The 23,412-nt window shown below is 52.5% G+C and overlaps 1 protein-coding gene across 1 annotated transcript in view; it reads right to left on the bottom strand.

Annotated features, from left to right (window-relative positions):
• Positions 1 to 1,912: 1,912 nt before the first annotated feature.
• Positions 1,913 to 23,412, bottom strand: part of IGDCC4 (immunoglobulin superfamily DCC subclass member 4) — a 39,871-nt gene continuing 18,371 nt past the window's right edge. The window contains exons 5-20 of the mRNA XM_039220353.1: positions 22,190 to 22,330; positions 18,320 to 18,475; positions 17,090 to 17,503; positions 16,406 to 16,570; positions 15,728 to 15,865; positions 14,688 to 14,858; positions 13,487 to 13,726; positions 13,234 to 13,335; positions 11,098 to 11,281; positions 10,204 to 10,331; positions 8,738 to 8,908; positions 8,349 to 8,486; positions 7,080 to 7,185; positions 6,373 to 6,601; positions 5,454 to 5,615; positions 1,913 to 4,885 (exon numbers count right to left, since the gene is read on the bottom strand). Coding sequence (XP_039076284.1) covers positions 4,475 to 4,885; positions 5,454 to 5,615; positions 6,373 to 6,601; positions 7,080 to 7,185; positions 8,349 to 8,486; positions 8,738 to 8,908; positions 10,204 to 10,331; positions 11,098 to 11,281; positions 13,234 to 13,335; positions 13,487 to 13,726; positions 14,688 to 14,858; positions 15,728 to 15,865; positions 16,406 to 16,570; positions 17,090 to 17,503; positions 18,320 to 18,475; positions 22,190 to 22,330 — 3,056 coding nt within the window. The 3' untranslated portion in view covers positions 1,913 to 4,474. The remainder of the gene's footprint in view (positions 4,886 to 5,453; positions 5,616 to 6,372; positions 6,602 to 7,079; positions 7,186 to 8,348; positions 8,487 to 8,737; positions 8,909 to 10,203; positions 10,332 to 11,097; positions 11,282 to 13,233; positions 13,336 to 13,486; positions 13,727 to 14,687; positions 14,859 to 15,727; positions 15,866 to 16,405; positions 16,571 to 17,089; positions 17,504 to 18,319; positions 18,476 to 22,189; positions 22,331 to 23,412) is intronic.

Here is a 23,412-nt window from a genome sequence, read left to right as displayed (position 1 = left end):
CTCCACCGGTCCAAGTGTCTATTTTCGAGATAATTCCCTAAAAGCTGCACAAACTTGTCAAAGGTTCGGTTTTCCATGGTTTCTGGTCCTGCCAGCTAAAGGCTAGGATGTTTAGCTGCAAGACTGGTCTCTCTAGACTGCAGAGTTCTGGCGCTTGGGTGGACCGGAGGTAGAAGGGGTTAGAAAGGCAGCTTCTCCCAGGGCCCTGGGGTAGCCGACCCAGCAGGACAATGGAACACTGAAGTAACCTGGGTTCCGTCCGAACCCAGTTCTGCCTGCTGTCTAGCCCAGCCAACCCCAGCAGTGACTCTCTGAGCTCATCTGAAAGATAAAGATAATCCTCTCTCTCTCCTGCTCACCCCTAGGGATATTTTTTAAAAACACAGGTCCTACCAAATGACCTGGCAAACTGAAAGTTAAAATTCTCAGTAACATTTCTATGTCACAAAGGAGATTCTAGGTGTTTCATGTCAGAGAACATATGAGGCAACCAGTAAGAATTTTACAGAAGCTATATATCATCTCTTATGAGACACATACCCATGCTAGCCCTCAGAGACCTTTTATTTGGGCCACTCATTAGTAAATGATCTTCTGTTGAGTCCAGCATGATGAGTTAGTCCATCTACTAAGTTCTAGAAGCAGGAGATTTAAAGAGGGTAGTCTTTACCTCACTCAGCTATTTGTTTCTCTAGCATTGGACTGGGATGGCAGAATAACTATGTCTCTCTTTTGATACCAACTGTGGAATCTTGCAATCAGGAGTGTTAATCATACATGAACTTTGGTGCAAATGAATAAAGAAGTGCAGTTCTCCAGAGATCAGATAAATTTACTAATGATGGGGTTTGCGCAGCCCAGGGACTCCTTACTCTGTAGTAGCAATTGGAAGATGAGTCTAAGAGGCACGCCTTGAGGCATATGAGTGAGCAATGAGAGGCAATGGAGAAATTCAGGGTCAGGGGACGCACCAAATCCCAAACCTATTTCATTGTGAGCAAAGGCAGGAATGATGGGCCTCTACGGACCATAAGAAAGGGACAGAAGGTGAACCCCCCCCCAGGCCCAAAGTCCTGGAACTCCCTCCTGCAGGCTTGAATTCTCAACAACCCCTTCTTGGCTTGTCCTAGACTCAGAGAGGTCAAATGGGTCTCCTGAGTTGCTGTCATTTTAAATTCATTTTGACAAGTGTTTAATTCTTCTTTATCACAACGCTTGGTCTGAGAGTGATATGCAAATAACGGCTATTCTGCTGCATGCAAAATGTGCATATCTCTCCCTATGATCTGTCAATTAACATGGGTCGGGCCCACCAGCCACTTTGGGGGTGGTCCTGGACAGGGCAGCCTCTGGCTCTTGGTTCCCTCAGTAGGAAAGCAGGCACCAAGCAGGCTCTGTAAAGATCTTAGCAGAGCAGCTGCCAGCCACATCCTGAGATGCATGTGGGGCTTGGGTGCGGAGTTTGGTGCATGGCTGTGGGGCCATGTCTGAGTTAATGGATACAAGGGTGTTGGTGAAGGTGAGTGTGCGTGCACGGGCACAGTGCCCCTCTGTGTGAGTGTGCAGCCATGAGCAACTCTGGAGACCAGAGTTATACAGACAAATAGTCATTAAGCCCAAATCTCTGGAGTTGCTCCTTCACTGTCTCCTTTGGACCCAAGAAAGTTAAACAAATGTGTGCCCAGATGGAAAGAGATCCCCAGAAAGCCTAAAAGAATGCCATCTAAGAAAGCATCTTTCCCAAGTTTAAGTCTTTCTCCTAAGTGCCTGTTGCGGGAGGAAGATAGCTGAATTCTTTCCCAGGACCACCTGCTCTCTGCCCTCAAAAACCAGCATGTCCCCTCCTGGTAGGAAATACATTCTTTAGGGGAGAAAGGCTGAGGAGATTCTAGTCGTTCCACGTGTTTGGAAAATAGTTTATTAATTCATTATAGGGACAGATACATGATCAATGCCTTGGCTTAACACTAAAGAATATCATATTTGTAAGGAGGAGAAAATATGCTGGAAAAAGAATTAAATAATACAGCATAAACTAAATACAGACAAATAAATGAGCAGGTGCTGATTACACTTGTCATGCATCAAGAAAAGGAAGGTTTCTAAATGAGACTCAAAAAATGTAAGGCATCGATGGTAGGTGACAAAGGGATTAATACCCTGTAAAAGGCCAATAGACTCTTTTCTAATAAAAATACTGCTACCAAGACACAAACCTAACACTTCCAAATTACCCAGGGCCCAAATCATATATAAGGCTAGTGAGTAATGGCCACTTTCTTATCAAGTGTGAGTTATAGGCAGATACCAGATTTATTACTTATTTGCTTTTGAGAAACAATTTTCCACCCAACCTAATGGGTTATAAATTGTCTTATTTGCAGCTATTTAATTTAAACCAGAGCCTCAGTGCCTGTTAAACAAGAACATGAAAAATGACTATGTGGCGTAATGCTAAGAGCCTACTGTTAAAACAGCCCTTTAATTCAGGGCAGTTTTCCCCCCCCTTTCGGAAAAAAAATCAAACCAGCGAAATAAAACGAGGCTTTTGACCTTCAGAGCAATGATGAAACGTATACAGTGGTGTTAGCTACAGCAACGCCGAGTGCTACAGAAATAGTACAAGTGACAATTCTGTCCAAAACGAGAGACAAACCAGCATGAATAATCTTTAGTGTTATCATAGGCTGGCTGGAGGGGGGGAGGGGGCGGGGGAGGAAATGGAGGTGCGCGTGTCAAACGTGAGTGACGCCGAGTGTAATAAACACAGATGCTGAAAGGGTCTGAGGAAGCTGCAACTCTGCTGAGAGACATTTCAGCATTAAAAAAAAAAAAAGAAAGAAAGAAAAAGAAAAAAAAAAGAAAAGAAAGGATAGACTGGTTATTTCCAATTTGGCCCAGAAGCCAGAGTTAACCCTTGATGTGCCAAACAGTTAAAAAGATGCATTTAGGGAGAAAAGTCCCACATTCTATGCTCCTATGAGAGGCTGGGGTGCAAAATCAAATTAACAGCTCATCTTCTCTACACAGGAAGTAGAAGTCCAGCTTGTCCCTGTGTGACAGGTTAACAGAAAATGACTTCAGGATTGAATTTAAAGAAAAAAAAAGTGAAATGAGCCAATTACCCTTGTCCTGTGCAAAGACCTCACTTCCAGCACCTAGAGGGTGCAATTCCTCTCACCCTCGTCCATCAGCTCATGTTCCCAGTGCACAGAGTGGGAAGTTACTGGGCTGCGGTGCCCCTAATCCCCACTCTCCTTCTCCAGCTTTGGCTTCAGCAGGCAAGGAAGGTCCCCAGCCCCCTCCATCTAACAGCCATGCCTCCCTGCCTAGAAGGGAGGGAATCATTTTATCCTGAGCCGTAGGTCACATTCCCCTTTCTCTGTCTCAGAAATCCCCTTGTGTGAACTTGGATCCATCACCTCCAAGGAGAATCCTCCTATCTCAATCCCAGGGAGAGAGAGGGATGCAAGGGAAACTGGAAGGTCATCTCCAAACCCGCGCTGGGGGGGCGGCAGTCTGCCTGGGGAGGGGGCATGTGGTGGCACAGAGAGAAGAGGGGCAGGAAGATGGAGAGTGGAGTGAACTGCGGACACAGAAGTCACGCTATGGCCTCAAAGCAGACATGAGGTAGTCATGTTGTTAGGGAAGGATGCAGAGATTGAACCCAGGCAGGTGAACCACAGGATGCAGTCCGGGAGAGGTGTGAGAGACAGCAGGGACAAACAGACAGGAGACAGATGGACAGCAGAGAGGAAAGGAAAAGAATATCAGGGAGGAGGAGCAGGGTGGAGAACTGTGAGAGCAGGCTGACGGGAGATAGAGCACAAGAGCAGAGAAGGGGAAGGGAGGAGAGGAGAGCCAGAGCAAGCGGAATTCCAAAACCAGGCACTTCCCAAATTACAGAATGAAATGCAGAGTTGCTCTGAGGGGAGCCAGAGTCCCCCTCTCAATCCGGGCGATGGGCGCGGGAGATGGGGAGTGATGCAACTGAAATGTTGGGCATTCAGAGCCTACTGCACTCAGCCCAGCCAGACGGGAAAATGGGCCGGGGCTGTCTTTGTCAGACAGGGCATTGCAGACACTCTCAGAGTGTGTAATAAACAGCTAGGTGGCGGAGGTGTGGGGGCCCACAGGGCTGGGGATTGCCCACTCTGGGCCACTGTCCTGACCTGGAGGATCAGTTAGGCCATAGTGACCGCTGCCTAGACCGGAGTTTCTCAGCTCACCAGCCAGCACGTGCACATGTGCACATCACATATGGCCATGCCTCACAGGTCCCTCACATGTGTCAGGGTGTGGGGGGGGTGAGTACTCCATTTCTTCTTCTCCCGGCAGCCAAAGCACCCCAGGAAGCTCCAAATGGCTTGTTGATGTTCAGGACCTGCACGTATACATGTGTACATACTCTGCCACACGTCCCATGTCCCACGATGCCATACCAGCCCGCCCCCAACGGCACCCTGTAGGGGAGCTAGGCAGAGGAGGAGACTGGGGCTCTGGGCAGGCCTGGGCTCGTTCCTAACGCGCAGGGGGCCTTTGGCTGGCAGCTGTTCCCAGGGGTCTCCTCCAGAGCCTCACTGGGCTGGAGGTCCGGGTACGGATAAGAAGTGTTGGCTGCCTCTGGCAGGCAGGTAAGTCTGTCTGGCCCAGTGGTTGCCTGCTCACACCCACCCAGCTCCCTGTCCAGCCAGTCTACCCCTTGCCCTAGATCCACGACACCCGAAGTGAAGTCAGGAGCCTCCGAAGGCAGGGGGTCCTCAGGTTCCAGGTCCTGGAGGTGGAGGTCAGGGTTCCCTTTGGATGCACTAAAGTCAGAGTGGACAATGACTTCAGCCTCCACCTGGTTCCTGCAGGCCGGGGGTGGCTTCTTCCTGCCATTGCCCTGGTCAGAGAAGAGAACATAAAGACGAGGTAATCACGGACAGTGACCATCAGAAGAAAGACCAACATAGAGAAGGACTGACCCACTCCCCCAAGCCCCAGAGTGTATATCACCTGGGTGTTGGTAAAGGAAGGCCAATGACCGTGCTATAGGAGATGATGGCCAGGCCCATGCGAAGGCAGAAAAGAATGGAATACTACCCATTTGCCTTGCCCAGCATTCAGAAGTGCCAGATTTAGTCAGAGCCTCAGTGCATAGGAGGAAGGGCAGAATGTGTTCAGGGCAGGCCCACCCACAGATCCATGGTGATTCTGCCAGGGCCCACTTAGGCCCACTTAAGGTGTCCACTTAGGTATGGGGAGGGGAGCCTTCAACCCAGGTGAAACACAGATTTCCGGAAACTGCCGGCCTTCCACTCACCCACCTTCAGAGGCTCCAGGGGTCTCCTAGCTAGACTTCCATCCCCAGGGAAGTTATTGTCAGAGGTCACCAGAAAACTCACTACTTACTCTTCACAAGCACAGAGCCCCTTCTCTCCTTTCCTGCCCTTACTTCCCAGGACACTGACCTTTATGGCGTCATAAACCAGAGCCTGCAGCAGCAGCGTCTGCCCAGTTCCAGCAGGGGGCAGCAGGGCCCGGGTCAGAGAAGGCATGGCACCTGCTTGGGGCAGCTCGCAGCCAGCCCAGGAACCTGCCCAGCTTGGCCCCCCTGGCTGAGCCCAGGAGATCTGCAATGGGGGAAAGACAAGGGAACACTGAAGGCTTGAGTGGGAGACGGGAGCATAAGAGAGGGACATGGATGGAGACTCTTGGCCTTGCTACCCCCCCACTAGGGCTGTGGGAAGGGACTGAGGGTCTGGGGGTGAATCTGAGGACGGAGAAGTCCTCCTGCGGGAAAGCCTAATACCACCTGCTTTGGCGAAGCCTAGAGGTGTCCCAGCCAGGCAGGATCTCCTTCACCACAGGGGCAGGGAAAGTGGGGAGAAGCACTCATGGGTCTGAGCAGGCTCCTCAGAGAAGGGCAGGATGAGCCGCCTCTGCTGGGGTGGAAGGGACCTGCCCTACGTGGGCCTACCTTATCCCGGGCCTGGTCCCCCAGGGTCACAGCCAAGCTGACCGGCCTCTTGTCCTCATATTAGGGAGGGCTGGGGTTAGAGGTTTCTCCAGCTCCCAGGACAAGGATGCATCTGGGTGTTGTGGCCACTCTGAGTCACCGGCAAACAGGCCACAGGGGGCCTTTCCCTCCTTCCAGGAGAGCCAGACTGACCTATTCTGCCAGGGATGGAGGCCCATCTGCTTCCCTGCCCTGCCAACCTTTTCAGGGAGGAAGGAGACAGTGCCTTTTCTTCTACAGCTGGTCCAGGGAAGGGGAGGAGGGTGACGGAGTCTCTCTCCATACACACATTGTACTCTTGCGCCCCCAGGTGTCCTGTTTGGGAATGAGCTGCGGTGTGGGGCTCTGGTCGGCCCAGGCTCCAGGCTTACCTTTCTCTTGGAGTGACCCCGGCAGTCTGAAGCCCCGCCACCCATAAGGCTGTGCACTTCAGCCCTGTCCTCGATGTCTGAGGGTGGTGGAGACCAGTCCTGGGGACGAGGGTGCACAAGGGACTCCAGTTCATGGGCAGCCGGGGGACTGGGGGGCCCAAGGCGGGCTCTAGAGTACAGTGCAGGGTTCCCAGCATTGGCCGTGGAGGACAGGCCCGGGAGGGCTTCTCTGGAAGGGAAGATAGGGAATCAGGCACAGTGGCCAAAAAAGTGAGGGGTGGAGGCAGGACTGGGATCTAGTTCAGCCTATGTCCCTGGGCAGGCTTCTGGCCATCTCTGGAACTCGGTTTCCCTGTCTGTGTAATGATTAAGAAACTGTTCAAAACAGCTGTGACGTTGCAAATGGGACCTGTCCTCCCTTGACTCCAAGCACCTGGAGGTTTGGGGTCTCTCTTTCCAAGATGCTGGTAGCTACAGAGGGAGTGAGAGAGAAGGCAGCTCTGCCTATGCCCACCCTTAATGAGGAGGTAGGCTAAACCCACTCCCCACTCTCATGAGTATATCACCTCCTTCCTCCCAGAATTCTAATTTTAATGGAGCTTCTAAGGGTTCCTTGGGCAAATCATGGCCATTTTCCCTGCTCTCTGATCTCTGCAGCCCTTCTGGAAATCTCTCCTCTCTGTAATCAGAGGGCCTTCTTCACCCACCTGTGGGGGCTGCGGCGCAGGCCGGCACACATGCAGGCCAGGAGGCAGAGGAGGCCCAGGCAGACACCCACAATGATGCCTGTGACTGAGTGCACGTCCAAGGAGTCTGGTGGTAGAGACAGAGGGGACAGAACAGGTCAAGGCCAGAAGGCTCAGAGTTCTTAGAGTCTCACCCTTTGGACCCTCAAAATCTTTTTTTTTTTTAAATAGTTTTTAAAGTTTACTTATTTATTTTGACAGGAGAGAGTGAGTGAGCATGAGTAGGGGAGGGGCAGAGAGAGAGAGAGAGAGAGAGAGGGAGAAAGAGAATCCCAAACAGGTTCCACACTATTAACCTCAGAGCCCAACACAAGGCTTGATCTCACGAACTGTGAGATCATGACCTGAGCCAAAATCAAGAGTCAGACACTTAACCAAATGAACCCCAGGTGCCCCTCGACACTCAGAATTTTCTGTTGCAAGAAGGGGTCCGCCACCACCTCTCTCTCTGACTGTCCTCCCTACTAGAAATCTTAAGTGTGGCCCCTCTCTGTCATTCTGGGCTTTCAGTGAAACACACTGGGACTGGTTTCACCCTGGGGTGCAACAGGTGCAACAGGGGCAATCTCACGGGATGCACACTTAGAAGGGCTCCATGCTTATTTTAATGCTCTGCTGTTACCATCTTGAAATTCTAACTTTTTTAAACAATATTTTTTAAAGTAATATTTGAGAGAGAGGCACAAAGTGAGAGTGGGGAAAGGAGAGGGAGACTAGAATCCGAAACAGACTTCAGGCTCTGAGCTGTCAGCACAGAGCCTGATGCGGGACTTGAACTCAGGAATGGTGAGATCATGACCTGAGCTGAAGTCAGATGCTTAACCAACTGAGCCACCCAGGGGCCCTGAAATTCTATTTTTTAAAGAAAGGCCCCACATTTTCATTAAATACTTGGCCTTGCAAATTACATAGCCAGTTTTGCTGCCCACTCTCACCCAATAAGGCTCGTCACCTCTCCAAGCCAATCCTCCAATCAAAGCAATTGCCCAAAGAACCAAGCCAGTCTCCCATAAGTCTGACCTCTTGACTGAATTGCCACTGAACTACATCCAATTTTCCTTTCAAATCTGTCCTCTTTGCACCAAACTACAAGGCCAGCTATCCAAAACGATGAAAGGGTAGTTGTGCCCTGGGACAGGGCCTTGGAAGAGATGACTTTAGGGTTAGAGGTCAACTCAAGGGGCCTCGGAAGACCTTAGGCTGCCCACTTTTCCCTCCCTGCCCTCATACCTGAGAGCTTCTCCTGGAGAGTGATCACATCCTGCAGACCAGAGAAGGGCCCAGGCCCCACCTCTGTGCGTGCCCCCATCTTGAAGAAGTACCTGGTGTCACTCTCGAGGCCGTGTACCTCAGCACTGAAGATGTTTCCTGGGGGCAGTGGGAAGCAGGAAGAGCAGGGTTGGGGGGTCGGGTGGGGGTGGGAGGCAGGGATAGCCTGGAAACAGGACTCAGAGGGTATCCTTTCCCACTCAGGCACTAGCTTCTGCCTGCTCCTCCTAGAAAGCCCTGGGACAAACCTCAGCCACATTCTCCCCACTAACCCAGCCACTGGAGAGGCTGGAAAAGGGGGAGAGGGTGCGGAAGCTCTTGCTCAGATGCCCTGGTGTGGGGGCCCTCACCCTCCGTGGTGAGCAGGGTCCACTGGTGCTCAGGCTGGGTGTGGTTGTTGCTGTACAGAATCAGGTACTCCACAATCTCGCCATTGGGCTCCGTCGGGGGGCACCAGTGCAGCCGAACAGTGGACGGCGTCAGAGGGCTCAGGCGCAGGTCAGATGGGGGCGTTGAGGGCCCTGGGGTGCAGGGGAGGAGATGGGCAGAGGCACGGTCACTGAGAGCCCCAGCTCTGGGGGCAGCTGCCAGATAGGGCATGAGAACACGGCCTCCCTTCCTCCACCTTCACAGGAACCAACCACAAACCACAAAACAAAATGAGATCTGATCTCTAACTGGGGAGTTTCTGGAAAATAGTTGGGGAGATTTCACTATTTCTCCCCTCCCAGAAACTCCCCACATCTTCAAGTAAAATTCATTGATGTCCTATGTAGTCTTTGTCTGTGTCTGTCCCTGACACAGGTCCTAAGGGTCACAGGAAGCCCAGTGTGAGACATACAACCTTGAAAGGCTTTTGTTCTGTTTTTAGAGAAGAAGCTGACCCTGGGGGGTGGGGGTGAATGAGGAAGGGTGAGAAGGAGTTGGAAAGGGTCAAAGATTTGGGGTTTCAGGCCTTCAAGGCCCGGCAGAGGGTGACATGGGGACCCAGGGCTCTAAGGCATAAGACAGTCACAGCATGGCAGGCTGCCAGAACCCTCTTTGACTCTCAGCTCACCCCCTCTGCCCATCTGCAAAAGGAGAAGACACCCCGTCTGTAGCACGGCCAGCTGTGCTGGGAAGCCCATGTCATAAAGTCTCCTCTGAGAAAACGACGGGGCCCCCTTAACTCCCTATGCAGTTTAAGACCACAATAACTGAAGTCATAGGGAGGTAAGAAACAATTTGTAAGGAGGGCTTTTAAAGAGCAAATTCATGAGCATGCAGGGCTTTCACTCCCGCCCCCCAAACGTCTTTCTATTTCAGATCCTGGGACAAAGGCCTTCTGTCTATGGGAAGGTGAACAGTGTTAGGGCTGATAGAACTGAAGAGCCTCTGCTATGAGAACAAAAATCCATCTGTCTTGGAATGCCATTTCTAGAGGTTCCAGAGTCACAGACTTGACACTGAATGGCCCCATCCTTTCTTGTTCCAGATGGGGAAACAGAGGCCCAAGGGGGAAGGGACCTGCCCAAGGCTTCTTGTGTGCAGGGGTAGGTTGGGGACCCAAATGCAGAATCCACGACACCTGCCTCTCTGGACCTGGCCTCTATTCACCAGCTCAGTGAGGTCTTGGCAGTCACATAAAAGAAGCCACTCCTCTAAATCCTATTATGTCTATGAGTAAATCGTTAAGACCAGCAGAGGACTGGCCTACACAACTGTGAAGTCAATGACAGACAGAAATGGGGTTCCAAGGGACATATCAAAAAAGAGCGCCGTCGGGCAAGAAGGAGGGAGGGGTAAAAGATGGACTGCTGGCAAGGGGGCCACTCACGGTCAGGCAGGGTGGAGCGCTCTACCACGGAGCCGAAAGGCCCGTCCATGTCCACACCATGGGACTGTACTGCAAACTCGTATTTGGTGAATGGCTTCAGCCCACCAATGAGGATGTCTTCTCCAGAGCTGTTGAGGCAAGAAATGTGACTGGTACTTGAGGCACACCCTCCTAGCAGGGCAGGCCCCTCTAACTCCACTCCCCGAGCGGAGCCCAGCCCAGTCCCAGGCCCTACCCTGGGCAGGGAATCTACTCTCTGGCACGGGGGCCACTGACACCACCCAAGGGCCCTACAGAGAGGTCCGGATGTACGCTGCCCCCAAGGTATTCTGTCCAATCTCCAAACTAGGTCCCCTGCTCCAGGAAACCTTCCTGGATTGATCCAAGTCATTGAGCACCCAAGGAACCATCTCTGATGCATCTTTTCCTTGACTTAATTGTCATTTAGCTGCAGCCGTACATAACTATTATGTTTTTCTACTTTCATCCTACCTATTTTACTTGCTTTATTGTGTTTTCTATTCTATTTTTATGCAATTTTTCCTCTGTCAAACCAACAGTTCTTCAGAGCAGTGCCTCCCCATCGGACCAGGGGCCCTCTCAGCACCGCATCTGGGCTGTCTCCTCCCCATCAAGTCAGGAGGCCTCTGAGGGTAAAGAAATGGGTCTGTCCTGCATTATATTCTCTGGCGTTGAGTACGAGGCTCTGTGCAAGGTGATGGGAGAGCAGGACTCCCCTTTCCCACCTGTCACCATCAGGGCATCAGACCTTCAGTGTACCCCAGTGCAAAAGGTGAGCCATGAAAGGTTCCTGAATCCCTGGGGTTCCCTCCCCCCGCTTCATCACCAGTTGCTGCCTTCCTCCCCGCTCACAGCATTGGCTGGCCTTCCCACCTGGTATAATAGGTGACCAGGGAGGCATTCCTGAGCCCCCAGGGGCTGAAGCGCACGGTGTAGTTGACAATCTTGACTGTGGTGAAGTCTGGCTTTTTCCACCGAAGCCAAATGGATGTGGAGCTGTTTGATTCTGCATGGACGTGGGCGGGGGGCAAGGGTGGTCCCCTCTGGATGGGCAAGTCTGGAAGGTGAAAACAGAGTGTAGGGCAAGGAGGTAGGACACTCATCCCAAAATACGGGCAGTGGTTTGCAATTCCCAAGGCAATTATTTTCACCCTATCTCTTCTGATCCTGAGTTGAGTAGTATCATTCCCACTTCACAGATGAGGAAACTGAGGCTCCCAAGAACTTAAGAAGTAATTTTGGCCCACCTCATAAATATAGCAGGCTGTATATAGAGAGGCAGCAAATCGTGGCAATTAAAAGCACAAATTCTAGAGCTCGGTGACCCTAGTTCCAATTCTAGCTCTGCCATGTGACCTGGGAAAAGTTAGTTAACCTCTCTCTGCTTCCATTCCCTATTCTGTCAGTGGGGCTGATAATAGTACTTAGCTCACAGCATTGTTATGAGAATTAAATCAGTTAATGTTTGTTAAGTATATAGAAAGGCGTCCTGCATATTGTTACAAACTGAATGTCTGTGCCTCTTGCTAAATTCATACGTTGAAATTTGAATGCACGGTTGGAGCCCTCATGAATTAGTGAGGCATTAGTGCCTATCTTTGTCCGTTCAGGCCACATAACAAAGTACTGCAGACTGAGTGGCTTATAAGCAACTGTGGGAATTTCCCACAGTTCTGGAAGCTGGAGTCTGAGATCAGGATGCCCGCATGCTCAAGTTCTGGTAAGAGCCCACTTGTGGGTTACAGACTGCTGACTTCTCCTTGTATGAGGCTATGGACGATAGCAAAGAGAAAAAGCGAACTCTCTTGTGACATTTGTAAGGGCATCAATCCTATTCATAAGGGCCCCATCCTCGTGGCCTCATCTAATCCTATTTACCTCCTAGGACCTCATGTTGGAGGACAGAGTTTCAATGTATGAATTGCGGGGACCGAGGGGGGGGGGACACAGACTTTCAGCCCCTAACCCTCCTTGCAGAAGAACCCCCCAGAGCCCTCCAGCCCCCTTTCTGCCATGTGAGGATGCAGTGGGAGCATGGCCTATGGTCTGTAAACCAGAAAGTAGACTCCCATCAGACACGGACTCTACTGGCACCTTGACCTTGGACTGCCTCCAGAACTGTGAGAAATAAATGGTTGTTTAAGCCACTCAGTCCGTGGTATTTTCGTTACAGCAGCCTGAACTAAGACATATAGAATGAGTACTAGAGTATGATGTGTTCATTACATAAGTAATAAAATAAAATAAACTCCATGACAGCAGGTACCTTATCTGTATGGTTCATCACTAAATTTCCAGAACAGGGCAGTAGACACTCAGTGAAATATTTGCTGAATGAACAAACTGGAATTAGAACTCAGGTCTTTTGGCTCCTGGTTGAGGGCTCCTTTGACAAAACCACATGGTTAAAAATCAGCCTGGGAAGTTAGGGGTGAGGGGGTTCATGATGGTACCCAGGGTGGCCCACACAAAGCCATGAGGCAGCGCACTACAGTGGAGAGACTTCTGTCGGGCAGCCAAGAGTCCTGGTTCTAGTCTAGGCTCTGTGCAACCTTGGGTAAAGTCCCTTTACCTCTTGGAGCCTCAGTTTCCTGATAGGCCACATAAGGACACTCTCCCTGCCTAGAGTGGAGGAATAATCTGACAGACAGTGTGATGTAGGTGGATGTGTCTTAAAACATGTTTAAAGGTCAAACAGGGTCAGGAGTAACCGATTAAACCTGGGGTTACTCTCTGTCCAAACCTTCCAAATTAGCACTGCTCATGGATAATGAAATTATGAAACTATGGTAGCAGGCCTGAAAGACCGTGCACCACCTGAAGCTGCTCTCTGCGACAGAGGCTGTCTGGGGCTAGCAGAGGACCTCTGAGGCTGACATCATGGGTCTGGGGGTAGCTGAGGCTACCAGATGGCCTGGCCACCGAGGCTGGCCCAGAGGGAAGGGAAAGGAAGAGGCACACACACCCTTCGACAGAGCCCTCCTCCCTCTTCTTCCCCAGCTCCCTCACCTGGTGTGGGAGCCTTTTCTGTCTTGCCCTTCCACACTGCTGCGTAGCCATCCTCATGTTTGTTGAATGCCACAAGTTTCACCTCGTACAGCCGGCCAGGGGCTGGGAAAGGTCATGGGGGTCACTGGCTAGAGGGACCTCTGAGGCCGCTCCTTCCTCCCCAGAGAGCGCTCCATTCCCAACTCCCATGCCCAGCTTGTGCCATTCCCAACGGAGGCTAGGTCCATCTCCCTCCCTCCCCAGCCCTCCTCACCTAGCTGGGTCAGCTCATACTGCTTCACTTTCTTCTTGAGCCGGACAGGTCCCACATCCCAAGCCTGGTCTCCGCGGCCCCCTGGGGGACTCTCACCATCGGCCTCCTCCTCCTCGGCCCCCACCTCCCTCCAGTACAGTTTGTAGCCAGAGATCTGGGCAGGGTGAGGGGGAGGCAGCCACGACACGACCAGGGACTCCATCCTTGCCCGTACCTTCAACTCTGCAGGGGCAAAAGGGACTGGGGGCAGAGGAGCAGGATGGGGAGAAGGGGTGAGAGACGGGGAGTGAGGAGAAAGAAGCCAGGGGTGGGAGAGGGGGACAGGTAGGAGGAAGCCCAAAGCAGGCAGCCAGCACTGGGTGAGAGCCTTGCCAGCCTCCTTGCAATGCGTGGACACTCAGCCACCCTAGTGACAGGCCTGGGCTCAGTCTAGAGGTTAACTCACTATTCTACACACCCAGGGTGCTGAGAGTGCAGGCGTGTCTCCTGAGCACTTGCGAAGAGGTGCTGATAGTACCTGGCACAGCGTAGGGCTCCATAATTCCTCCCAAGGAATGCATGCATGGGTACTGACAGGCAAGGGGGTCACAGGGGTCGCTGAGGTCGGGAAGAAGGGAAGGAGACACTGGTGTGGGGAGCCTACTTGGAGCCTAAGAGTGGGGCTTCACTCACTGTTCTGAGCCCTTTGTACACGTGTTTTAACTTTATCCTCACAACCCTATAAAATAACAAAAATACTACTGTCTCCATTTTACAGATTAGAAAACTGAGGAAGTGAAATGACTTGCCCAAGGTCACACAGAGTATATGTGTCATGTTCTGTCTGCACTTAACCACTGTATTATTGGGCCTCTAGACAAAACCAACAATCACAATCAATGGAAGCAACTACTATTTAACAAGTTCTCATTATGTGCTGGTTTATAATGCATTATTAATCCTCAGGCCACCTTTGGTAATAAATGAAGCCTCAGAGTTGTGAATGGCTTGTCCAAGGTCACGCAGATAGAAGGGACACTGGAGCCCAGGTTTGTCTGTAAAGGCCAGCCCTTCGCCTCTAGACATGGCCTCCCTTACCCCTCAAGCAGGGCGGGCCATGGAAGGTCTCTGATGCAGAGGGTGGTTGAGCCTGGGTTCTAAGGGCACACATACACCCACAAAGTCACACACGTGGTCCTTCCTCTCCCCTCAGACCCCATACCGTGGCTCTGGTTGTGCATACTGGGCGTCCTGTGCTGCATCCACTGGGAGGGGGTCCCATAGCCAGCCCCTGTGCCAGCCGAAATCCGTACTCGATACACTTTGTTGGGCTGCAGTGAACTCAGCGTAAACTGTGTTTCATTCCCAGGCACCTCGGTGGAGAAAACCTGATCTGCTGGGACAGGAAACATGGCTGCTGGGTGGCCACCTGAGGACCAGGACCCCTAAACTGCCCTATACCAACTATTCCGCCCCAGATCCTGGTCCCTCGGTGCCCATGGGAGCCTGAGGCCCTCTCAGCACTGACCCCTCAGTCACAGCTCCAGAGCTAACTCCTGAGACTCCAGCCCAGGCTGACACAGGCCATCAGCCTCAGCTCAGAGTGGAGAGAACCACAGAATGCGCTCCCCACTTCCCCATGAGCTGTCTGTGACCATCCCTTCACACACACCCTAGGGCGCGGGCAGCAGGGGTCGTCTCTGAAGGCCATCAGGCACCGCCTGCTTTCTGGAGCCCTGAGGACACCCCAAGCCCCCTTCCTCAGGCTTCCCTCCTTCCTCACTCTCTCGGGCCCCCAGCCACTGGCCTTCTCCTAACTATACCATCTCCCCTCGATCACCTACATCTGCCCCACCATGCTCTCCCCAATGCTCTGTTTCCCCAATCCCACAGCACGCCCTCCACCTCCTGCTCCCTCATCTGCTTTTTGAGCTGGAAGGGATCCCAGGGATTACCTAGGCTACCTCCCTCTTTTCACAGATCAGGAAACTGAGGCAGGGACTTAACAGCATTACCCACTATAACTATAGAGGAGGTGGGGCTAGAATCCAGGCCTCCCTCTGTCTTGAGCTTTGCCTCTTTACCTTTCCCTACACGAGGCCCACATTCCTCTTGTCCAGGTTCATATTTCCCTACTCCACCTCTCTGCTTAATTTCCTCAGACTCCGCCCCCCACCTCTGCTCAGGTCCTCAGCTGTTCTGGCCAGCGCTATCCATCAATCATTCCCAGCTAGGTGGAGCCCTCACCCTGCCCCCACTTACCTTCCTTTCCCAAACCGTACTCTATCTTGTACTTCACCACCTGCCCATTGCTCAGGCTGGGAGGCAGGGGCAGCCACGCCACCCTGATGTCCAAGGGGTTGGGGCTGGACAGGGAGAGCTGGGGCGCTGCACTGGGGACTGAGACAGAAGAACATCAGCATGAGCTCTGCTCCACCGACGTGGAAGGTGAGGCCCAGGAGCGATCAGAGACTTGCCCAGGTCACACAGCAAGTCAGAAGTAGGCCCAGGATCTGAGGGAGGAAAGGGAGCCTCTCAGGGGAGCCCCAAACTGGAGATAAGGGGACATCCTTCCCACCCCAAAGCCAGAAAAAGGTTTGGGGCACAAAATCTTCCACATCCAATGGGTTCATGTCACTGGCCCCTGCCTGACTGGATGGTACATGGATATTGAGAAGGGCCATATGACATAGGGAATCAAGACCTGTCCTCAAGTCCCAGCTGTACTACTGACCTTGGGCAAGTCACTCTCATTTTCTGGGCCTCGGTTTCCTAAACTGTAAATTGGGAAGAACCCTTACCCACCCCCTTACAGGGCACAAAAGATGACATGAGGCAGGTAAAAGTGCCTTGGCATACACTAGTAAAGAGAAGCCGAACTACCATCCCCAGGGAATTCTCTGGAACCTAAGGGGCCCGCTGCAGGTTTAGAGGCCCTACCATCATCCAGTGTGTGGACCAGTGCTGGGGTAGAGGTGCGGCTGGCCCCCAGCTGGGAGTAGGCCACCACGTAGAACTCATAATCGGTGTTGGGTTCCAGGTCCCGAACCTGCAACTCTGTGGTGTCATTGTTCACTGCAAACTGGTATTCCACGTTGTCCATGCCTGGGGCAGTGACACAGGGGACAAAGGGTCTGTCACAGAACCACCGCCAGAGGCCTGCCAGGTGGAGGTTCTCTAGGGATCCTTCATATTGTCCTAGCCTCTGGAATAGCCTATAACTAAATCATCAGATAATCTGAGCCCTGGAGCAGACTTCCCTGGCTTCTAGTCCCACTGTGTTAATTCCACCGCCAGTTAGCAAGTTCCTTCTGGTGTCTAATTGAAGTGACTCCTGCTGCAGTTATAATAGACTGGCTCCTGGAGTGCCAAGGCATTTTCCCTGGGAGGAAAAGCATCCTCTTCCTCCCCTATCATAACAGACCGTGGGTGAGCGGGAAATGTGCTGCACACTTTGACCTTTCCAGCACAACATTGAAGACTACTGCCTAGTCCTTATCTGTCTCTCTCGCGGGCTCCCACCCCATCCCATCCTATCCCCAAAGTTACCAACACGACACACCATCCGTCGTCTAACCTGTGCCCCCCTCAGGGCGCTCCCACGTGGGTCCCCAGCGGACTTACCTCGTGCCTTCTGGTAGTGGAGAGAGAAGCCGATGATCTGCTCGCTGTGCAGCTCGGGCCGCTCCCAGGCCACGAGCACGGCGGAGCTGCTCAGCGGCGTGGCCGTGACCCGCGTGGGGGCGCTGGGCAGCCCTTCGCGCACCACCACCGCCAGCGGCGCGGCGGCGCACGCGGTACCTGCGCTGTTCTCCGCCACGCACTGGTAGTAGCCGGCGTCCTGCAGGCCGATCTGAGTGATGACCAGGCTGCCGCCGCCGCCCTGCACCTTGACGCGCCCGTTGGGCCGCAGCGGCGCCCCGTCGTGCAGCCAGCGCAGCGCGGGCCTGGGCTCCCCGGCGGCGCGACACACGAAGCGCGCAGTGCTCGCCCGCGTCCGCGATAGCGCCTCGGGCGCCTGCGAGATGGCAGGGGCCGCTGGGGGCGGGGAGGGGGTCGCTGACCGCGCGCTCCGGCAGCGAGGAGACCCGCCGCCTCCCCGGGTACCCCGGCCGGCTCCCGCGCGCCCTCCACTGGCTCCAGACTCTCCCCGAGTCACCCCGCCGCCCAGATACTCGCGTGCGGCGCCGCTCTACCCCTGCTCCTCCCCGGCTTACCCGAGCCCCACGCCGGCCTACTCCTCGTTGCTCCCAATTGTCCCCGGGCCTCCAGCGCCTCCCCTGAGTACCCTAGCTCCTCCTGGGCCTCACCCCGCTCCCTCAGGTACCGTAACGTCCTTCTCCCCTCCTTCCCGTGTCTCCCACACCGCGGAGACTTACCCCTCGCCACAGTGATCTCAGCCCTGAGCAACCCCGCCCCCCAGTTTTTCGTGCCACCCAGACGACTCCACCATCTCCCCTAACCCTCAGTCCTACCCCTTCCCCCATCAACTAGGTCCCACCCAGACCACCCTTCGCTACCCCACCAATCACCCAAGCCATGCCCTAACCACCCCTCTCCTTCTCTCCCTGCCTCAGCTTCCCCCACCCCTTCCTCCAGTCTCTTTCCCGCTCTTCCCCTCCTCCAGCTGTCCCCTGCAATACCCACCCTAACGAAGGACCCCTCCCCTGAGCGCCGTCCCCCTAGCTCTGGCCCCTTTCCACCGTCCAGGATCGCCCCACTGTCCCTCTAACACGCCCGCTCACCCATCCCCCCTCCTCGTCTTCCCCACCCCACGCCTAGTGGACCCGGCCCAATCCGGCCGCCCACCCGCACCCCGGGGCCGCTACCACCGGGTGCTCCGCCCCGCCTCACCCAGCACGCGGAGCTCGGCGGCGGCCGTGGCGAAGTCGCGCGTGCGGGGCTTGTTAGCGCGGCAGACGTAGACGCCCGAGTGCCGGGGCTGCGCGCTGCTGATCAGTAAGTTGGTGCGGCCCAGGACGATGACATCCGTGGAGATGGGCTTCCCGTCTGAGGGAGAAGAGGAAGAGCGGTGGGCGGGGCACCTCCATCTCCTCCCTGCACCCGGGGGCCCCTTGACACTGCGCTAAGGGAACACAGCAGTCCCTTACTTGAATTTCGGTCCCCCCCCCCCCCGCCCCTTGCTAGAGGAGTGGCCCTCTGTGAGCCCTAGTGTCTCTGTCCATAAAATGGGGGAAGACAGATAACCTAGGGAGCCCCTAAGGTTTGGGAGGAGGCCTGGCACAGTGCCGGCACCTAACAGGTGCTCAGCACACTAGGCAGTTATTACCGTTACCATTATTATTTAGCTCATTCCTCTCAAGAAGAACACACTCGTCCTGTATGGTGTCCCAATATTATGATGAAGATATCGCTGAAAATGTCTGACCAGAGCCAAAGATTTGAATATACACAAGACTTTTATGTTGACGTGAAATGAGAACCATTCTAAAAGCCTGGGGGCACCTGGGTGGCTCAGTTGGTTAAGCTACCAACTCTTATTTTGGCTCAGGTCATGATGTCACAGGTTTCTGACTTCAAACCCCGTATCAGATGTGCTGACAGTGAGTCAGTGCAGAGCCTGCTTGGGATTCGTTCTCTCTCTCTCTCTTTCTGCCCCCACTTCTCAAAGAAATAAATAAACTTTTTAAAAAAGAAAAGAAAAGAAGCCTGTGCTTTAGGAACATGAACAGAAAATCTGGAGAAGTGCAAATGGCCAAGAAATACAAAAAAAGTGTTCAACTTTACATAATCAAAGAAATGCACATCAAAACACAGATGTTAATTTTCACCTATCAAATTAGAAACGTTTAAAAAAGATTTCTAATGTTTGTTTGTTTGTTTGTTTTTTGAGAGAGAGACAGAGAGTGCAAGCAGGGGAGGGACAGAGAGAGAGAGAGGGAGACACAGAATCCAAAGCAGGCTCCAGGCTCTGAGCTGTCAGTACAGAGCCTGACACAGTGCTCAAACTCAGAGTGCGAGATCATGACCTGAGCTGAAGTCAGATGCTTAACCTACTGAATTACCCAGGAGTCCCAAATTAGGAAAGTTTTTACAAAGGGTAAGCTGCAATGCCAGGGAAAGGGTAAATGTTGATGGGGGCTCCACTTTGACTTTGACCCAGAGATCCCATTTGTGGGCAGCTGTCCTGGGGAGATGTGAACGGGGCTGATCGCTGTAGTGTTAACTCTCATAGTGGGTAACTACAAAGGACTTAAAAATTCAACAGTAGGAACTGGCAAAATTGTAGTATGGCTTTATTCAAATGATGGAATATAGTAATTACAATTACTGTTTGAGGGGCACCTGGCTGCCTCAGTCAGTAGAGCATCTGACTCTTGGATCCCAGGGTCATGAGTTCAAGCCCCATGTTGAGCATGGAGCCTTAAAAAATAAAATAAAATTACTGTTTGAAAAAGTTTTACAGATGGAAAAATGCTTACAATATGCTGTTGACTGAAAGACTTAGAATTACTTCCAATTTTAGGAAAAAATGTACATGTGCGTAGAAGAAAATAAACTTGTATGTTAACAGTTTTAATCTCTCAAAGAGAAATGTCTTCTGTTTCTGCTTTTCCCTAGTTTTCTACAATGAACACGTACTTTTGTAATCAGAAGAAAACAAAACAAAACAAAAAGCCATGTCCCTTCCCTGACTTTGTGGATTAAGTGTCTAGGAAAGGAATGGTGTGGTGACCAGCGTCAGGAAGTAAGTCCTTTTCCACCCTTTCTCTTCCCAGTCTCTGTCCATGAGTGCTATTAGCTGACTTTCTATAAGGGAGCTCCCAGGACCATAGGTATCAGGGTTCTCTGGGACAGCAATTTTCAATCCTCACTGTGCACTCGAATCACAGAATCTCAGGGGACTTTGTTAAGATGCAGAGGCCTAGGGCAAGCCCCAGACTCTGCACTTCTAACTAGGTGCAGGTGGGAGATCCAAAGACCACACTTTCAGTAGCAAGGACTAGGGCAGTTGTTAAACATTAAGATTGTTGGGTCACAACTGTCCAGGCACAAAGGGAGGAAGTCTGCAGTTTTAATAAGCTCCCTGGGTCATCCTGATGCAAGGTCAAGATTTGAGAAATACTGCTATTTTAGAATTTTTGGGCAATACCACAGGCTTATCCCAATAATAGTATGAGGGTCCTACTGGCCCCAGGATCTCAATACCTAAGTAACTATCACAAGTCCAGTGAGGTGTGTGGGTTGGGGAGGTCCAAAGATAACAGCACTGTTGCTTCTCATTAGCTTGGTGGGGGGAAATGTATACTTTTTATTTCTTATTTATTTATTTTTTAATATTTATTTATTTTTGGGAGAGCGTAAGTGGGGCAGTGAGAGAGAGACGGTGACAGAGGATCTGGAGCAGGCTCTGTGCTGACAGTCTGACAGCAGTAAGTCCGACATGGGACACGAACTCATGAACTGTGAGATCATGACCTGAGCTGAAGTTGGGGACGCTCAACCGACTGAGCCACCCAGGTGCCCTTGGGGGAGTGGATACATACTTGTTCAGTTTATTATTTTTCCTTAAACCCTATGTATTCATTACATACTCCTTCTTTCTTCCTTTCTCCCTCACTCCCTCCCTTCCTTCCTTTCCTTTCTTTTTAGAGAGAGCACACACTCTCAGGGGAGGGGCAGAAAGAGAGGGAGAGAGAAAATCTTAAGCAGGCTTCACACAACATGGGGCTCAATCTCACGACCATGAGATCATGACCTGAACTGAAATGAAGAGTCAGACACTTAACTGACTAAGCCACCCAGGAACCTCATTTATATACTTTTTTCAATGTGAGATACAAACTTATGTAAAGGAGCCAGTGTAGGGTAGTAGACTGAGTCAGGGAAGAAAGGTAAAGAGGGCAGGGTTTAAAGACTTACTTCTGCTATCAATTTGAGACAAGTCACTTCTCATTGACAATGGAAACAAAAATAATCCTTGTTTTTCTTCCATTCAGGACTGTAGGAAGTGGTACCAGAAAGACAACAGGCTCTAAAGTTTGGGTCTTGGCTCTCTGAGCCTCAGCTTCCCCATCTGTCCACTGGGAATAATAGCCTTCACCCCTATCCCCTTCAATGAGCTATTCCGGGCTCTGGCAGGAGAGTTGGTTGAGCGCTTGGCAGAGCGCAAGGTGATGTTCGGCCGGCATCCTCATTACCCTGAGAGCAACGCAGTCCCACCCGGCACTTATCACTTGCTGCCCGATACTGGCAAACCTCTCTGTATGGATGTGTGTTTTATCACCCTTCCCCAGACAATGATGAGTTCAGAAGACAGGGTCCCTGTCTGTCTCATCTGATTTTTTTATTCACTGTGCCCAGTGTAAAGCCAAGCACACACGGCAGCAGCCGTGGACCGAGGCGCAGCTTTGCAGACCAGCAGTGGGGGCCTGGTTTCACTTGACTCCATGGCTGTGCGGCACCCTTCTAGTTTCCACACATTCCCCTTCAGTACTGTGGAGACCACTCTAAATAGGTTCTCAGTTAACGGTTTCATGAGCGGCAGAACCAGAGTCTTCATAAAGGAAATACACTACACAGTCTGATGATTCAGTTTGTCCAGGTTTTCCCCAGCCCCATACTCAGCCCTGGAAGAGGAGTTGCCACAACACCAAAGGAAGATAACTATGGAGTGGTCACCCTTATAGCTTCCCAACTTGAGGACACATGAGATGCCACACCCTCTTTTCCCATGCCCTTGAATCCTCTCTCTCCACTTACCCTGTCGGACCCAGGACACGAAAGGGGTGGGGTCAGCTGAGGCCACGCATTCCATCACCACGCTCTGGCCAGAAACCACCGTGGTGTTCTCGGGAGCTGCCACGATGACCACATCCTGCCCCCTGGCGGACGCCAGAGACCCTGGGGGAGAGGGCAGGCCAGCAAGCAGCCTCACTACTGGGTGTCTGTACAGGCAGTACCTTGCCTGATGCTCAGAATCACCTGTGAGGCAGGTGGGGCAGGGAATATAGCAGGGTTTCACCTGACAGATGGGGAAAGCAGCCGCATAGCTCCCCAGAGCTCTTTCTCTTGGCGCCGGGAGAGGAATAACCTGGCCTCGGGCATACCACCCCCATTCTTTCTTGCCAGACCGAACCCATCCTCCAGGCAGAGGACCATCAGGGTCATGGGAAGACTTGGAACCTGGAGCTGGAGTCAACAGTCATAGTTTCTGGTTCCAGCACTGCCATTAACGCACTGTGTGACCTTAGGCAAGTCCTTTCTTCAAAGGGCTTTGGGCTCCCCTGTGGGAAAGGTAAGAGTCTGAGTTTCCGCCGGTTGGACAGCTCACGGAGAATGGATCCTCTGCCGAGTTCTCACTGTGACCCTGGCCCCCTGTGTTGACATGGTGAATACCTGCTTTGTCCAACAGGCGGAGGCAGAGACGCTGAGTGCAGGAGAGAGAGGGAACCAGACTCAGATGCTTACCAACTAAGCCACCAAAAGGCCAGAAGAGTAGAGGTGGGGGGGATTGGGGATGGGGGGATGGGAAGAGATGTGCAGAAGTGTAGGGTTCAGGGCAGATGCCATGGCAAAGGGAGGCAAGTGAGAGACCCTTGGGAGAGGCCTGAACTTAAGATCTGTTGCGCACCTGCTAGGTGGCCAGGCGCTTTCCACTCTTATCTCAGCCATTCTCACAGCCTCCCTGAGCTAGACATTTGATAACAGCCCAAGGTCACACAGTTGTCAAGTAGAGGGGCCAGGATTCAAACCAGGTCTTTCCGACCCCAAAGCCTGTGCCCTTCCTACTGCGTCACCCTGGGACAGGAGTTTTCCAGAGAAATTGAGAAGGTAGGAGCACCAGACCACAGCAAGGGGCCAATCCCCTAATGCCCAGAGTTCTCAAGAGACACAGAAGGGCAGGGACCAGGGCTTCAGAGCACTGACACCCCCTTCAGATGCCTCCCCTCCCCACCTCTGTGCCCAGCCCGGGATGTCCCACT

Source organism: Hyaena hyaena, unplaced genomic scaffold, assembly GCF_003009895.1.
Source record: "Hyaena hyaena isolate Hyena2069 unplaced genomic scaffold, ASM300989v1 scaffold_15, whole genome shotgun sequence".
Classification (NCBI taxonomy): Eukaryota; Metazoa; Chordata; class Mammalia; order Carnivora; family Hyaenidae; genus Hyaena; species Hyaena hyaena.
The sequence above is the reverse complement of the archived record's forward strand: the minus strand, read 5'-3'. Positions and strand labels throughout refer to the sequence as shown.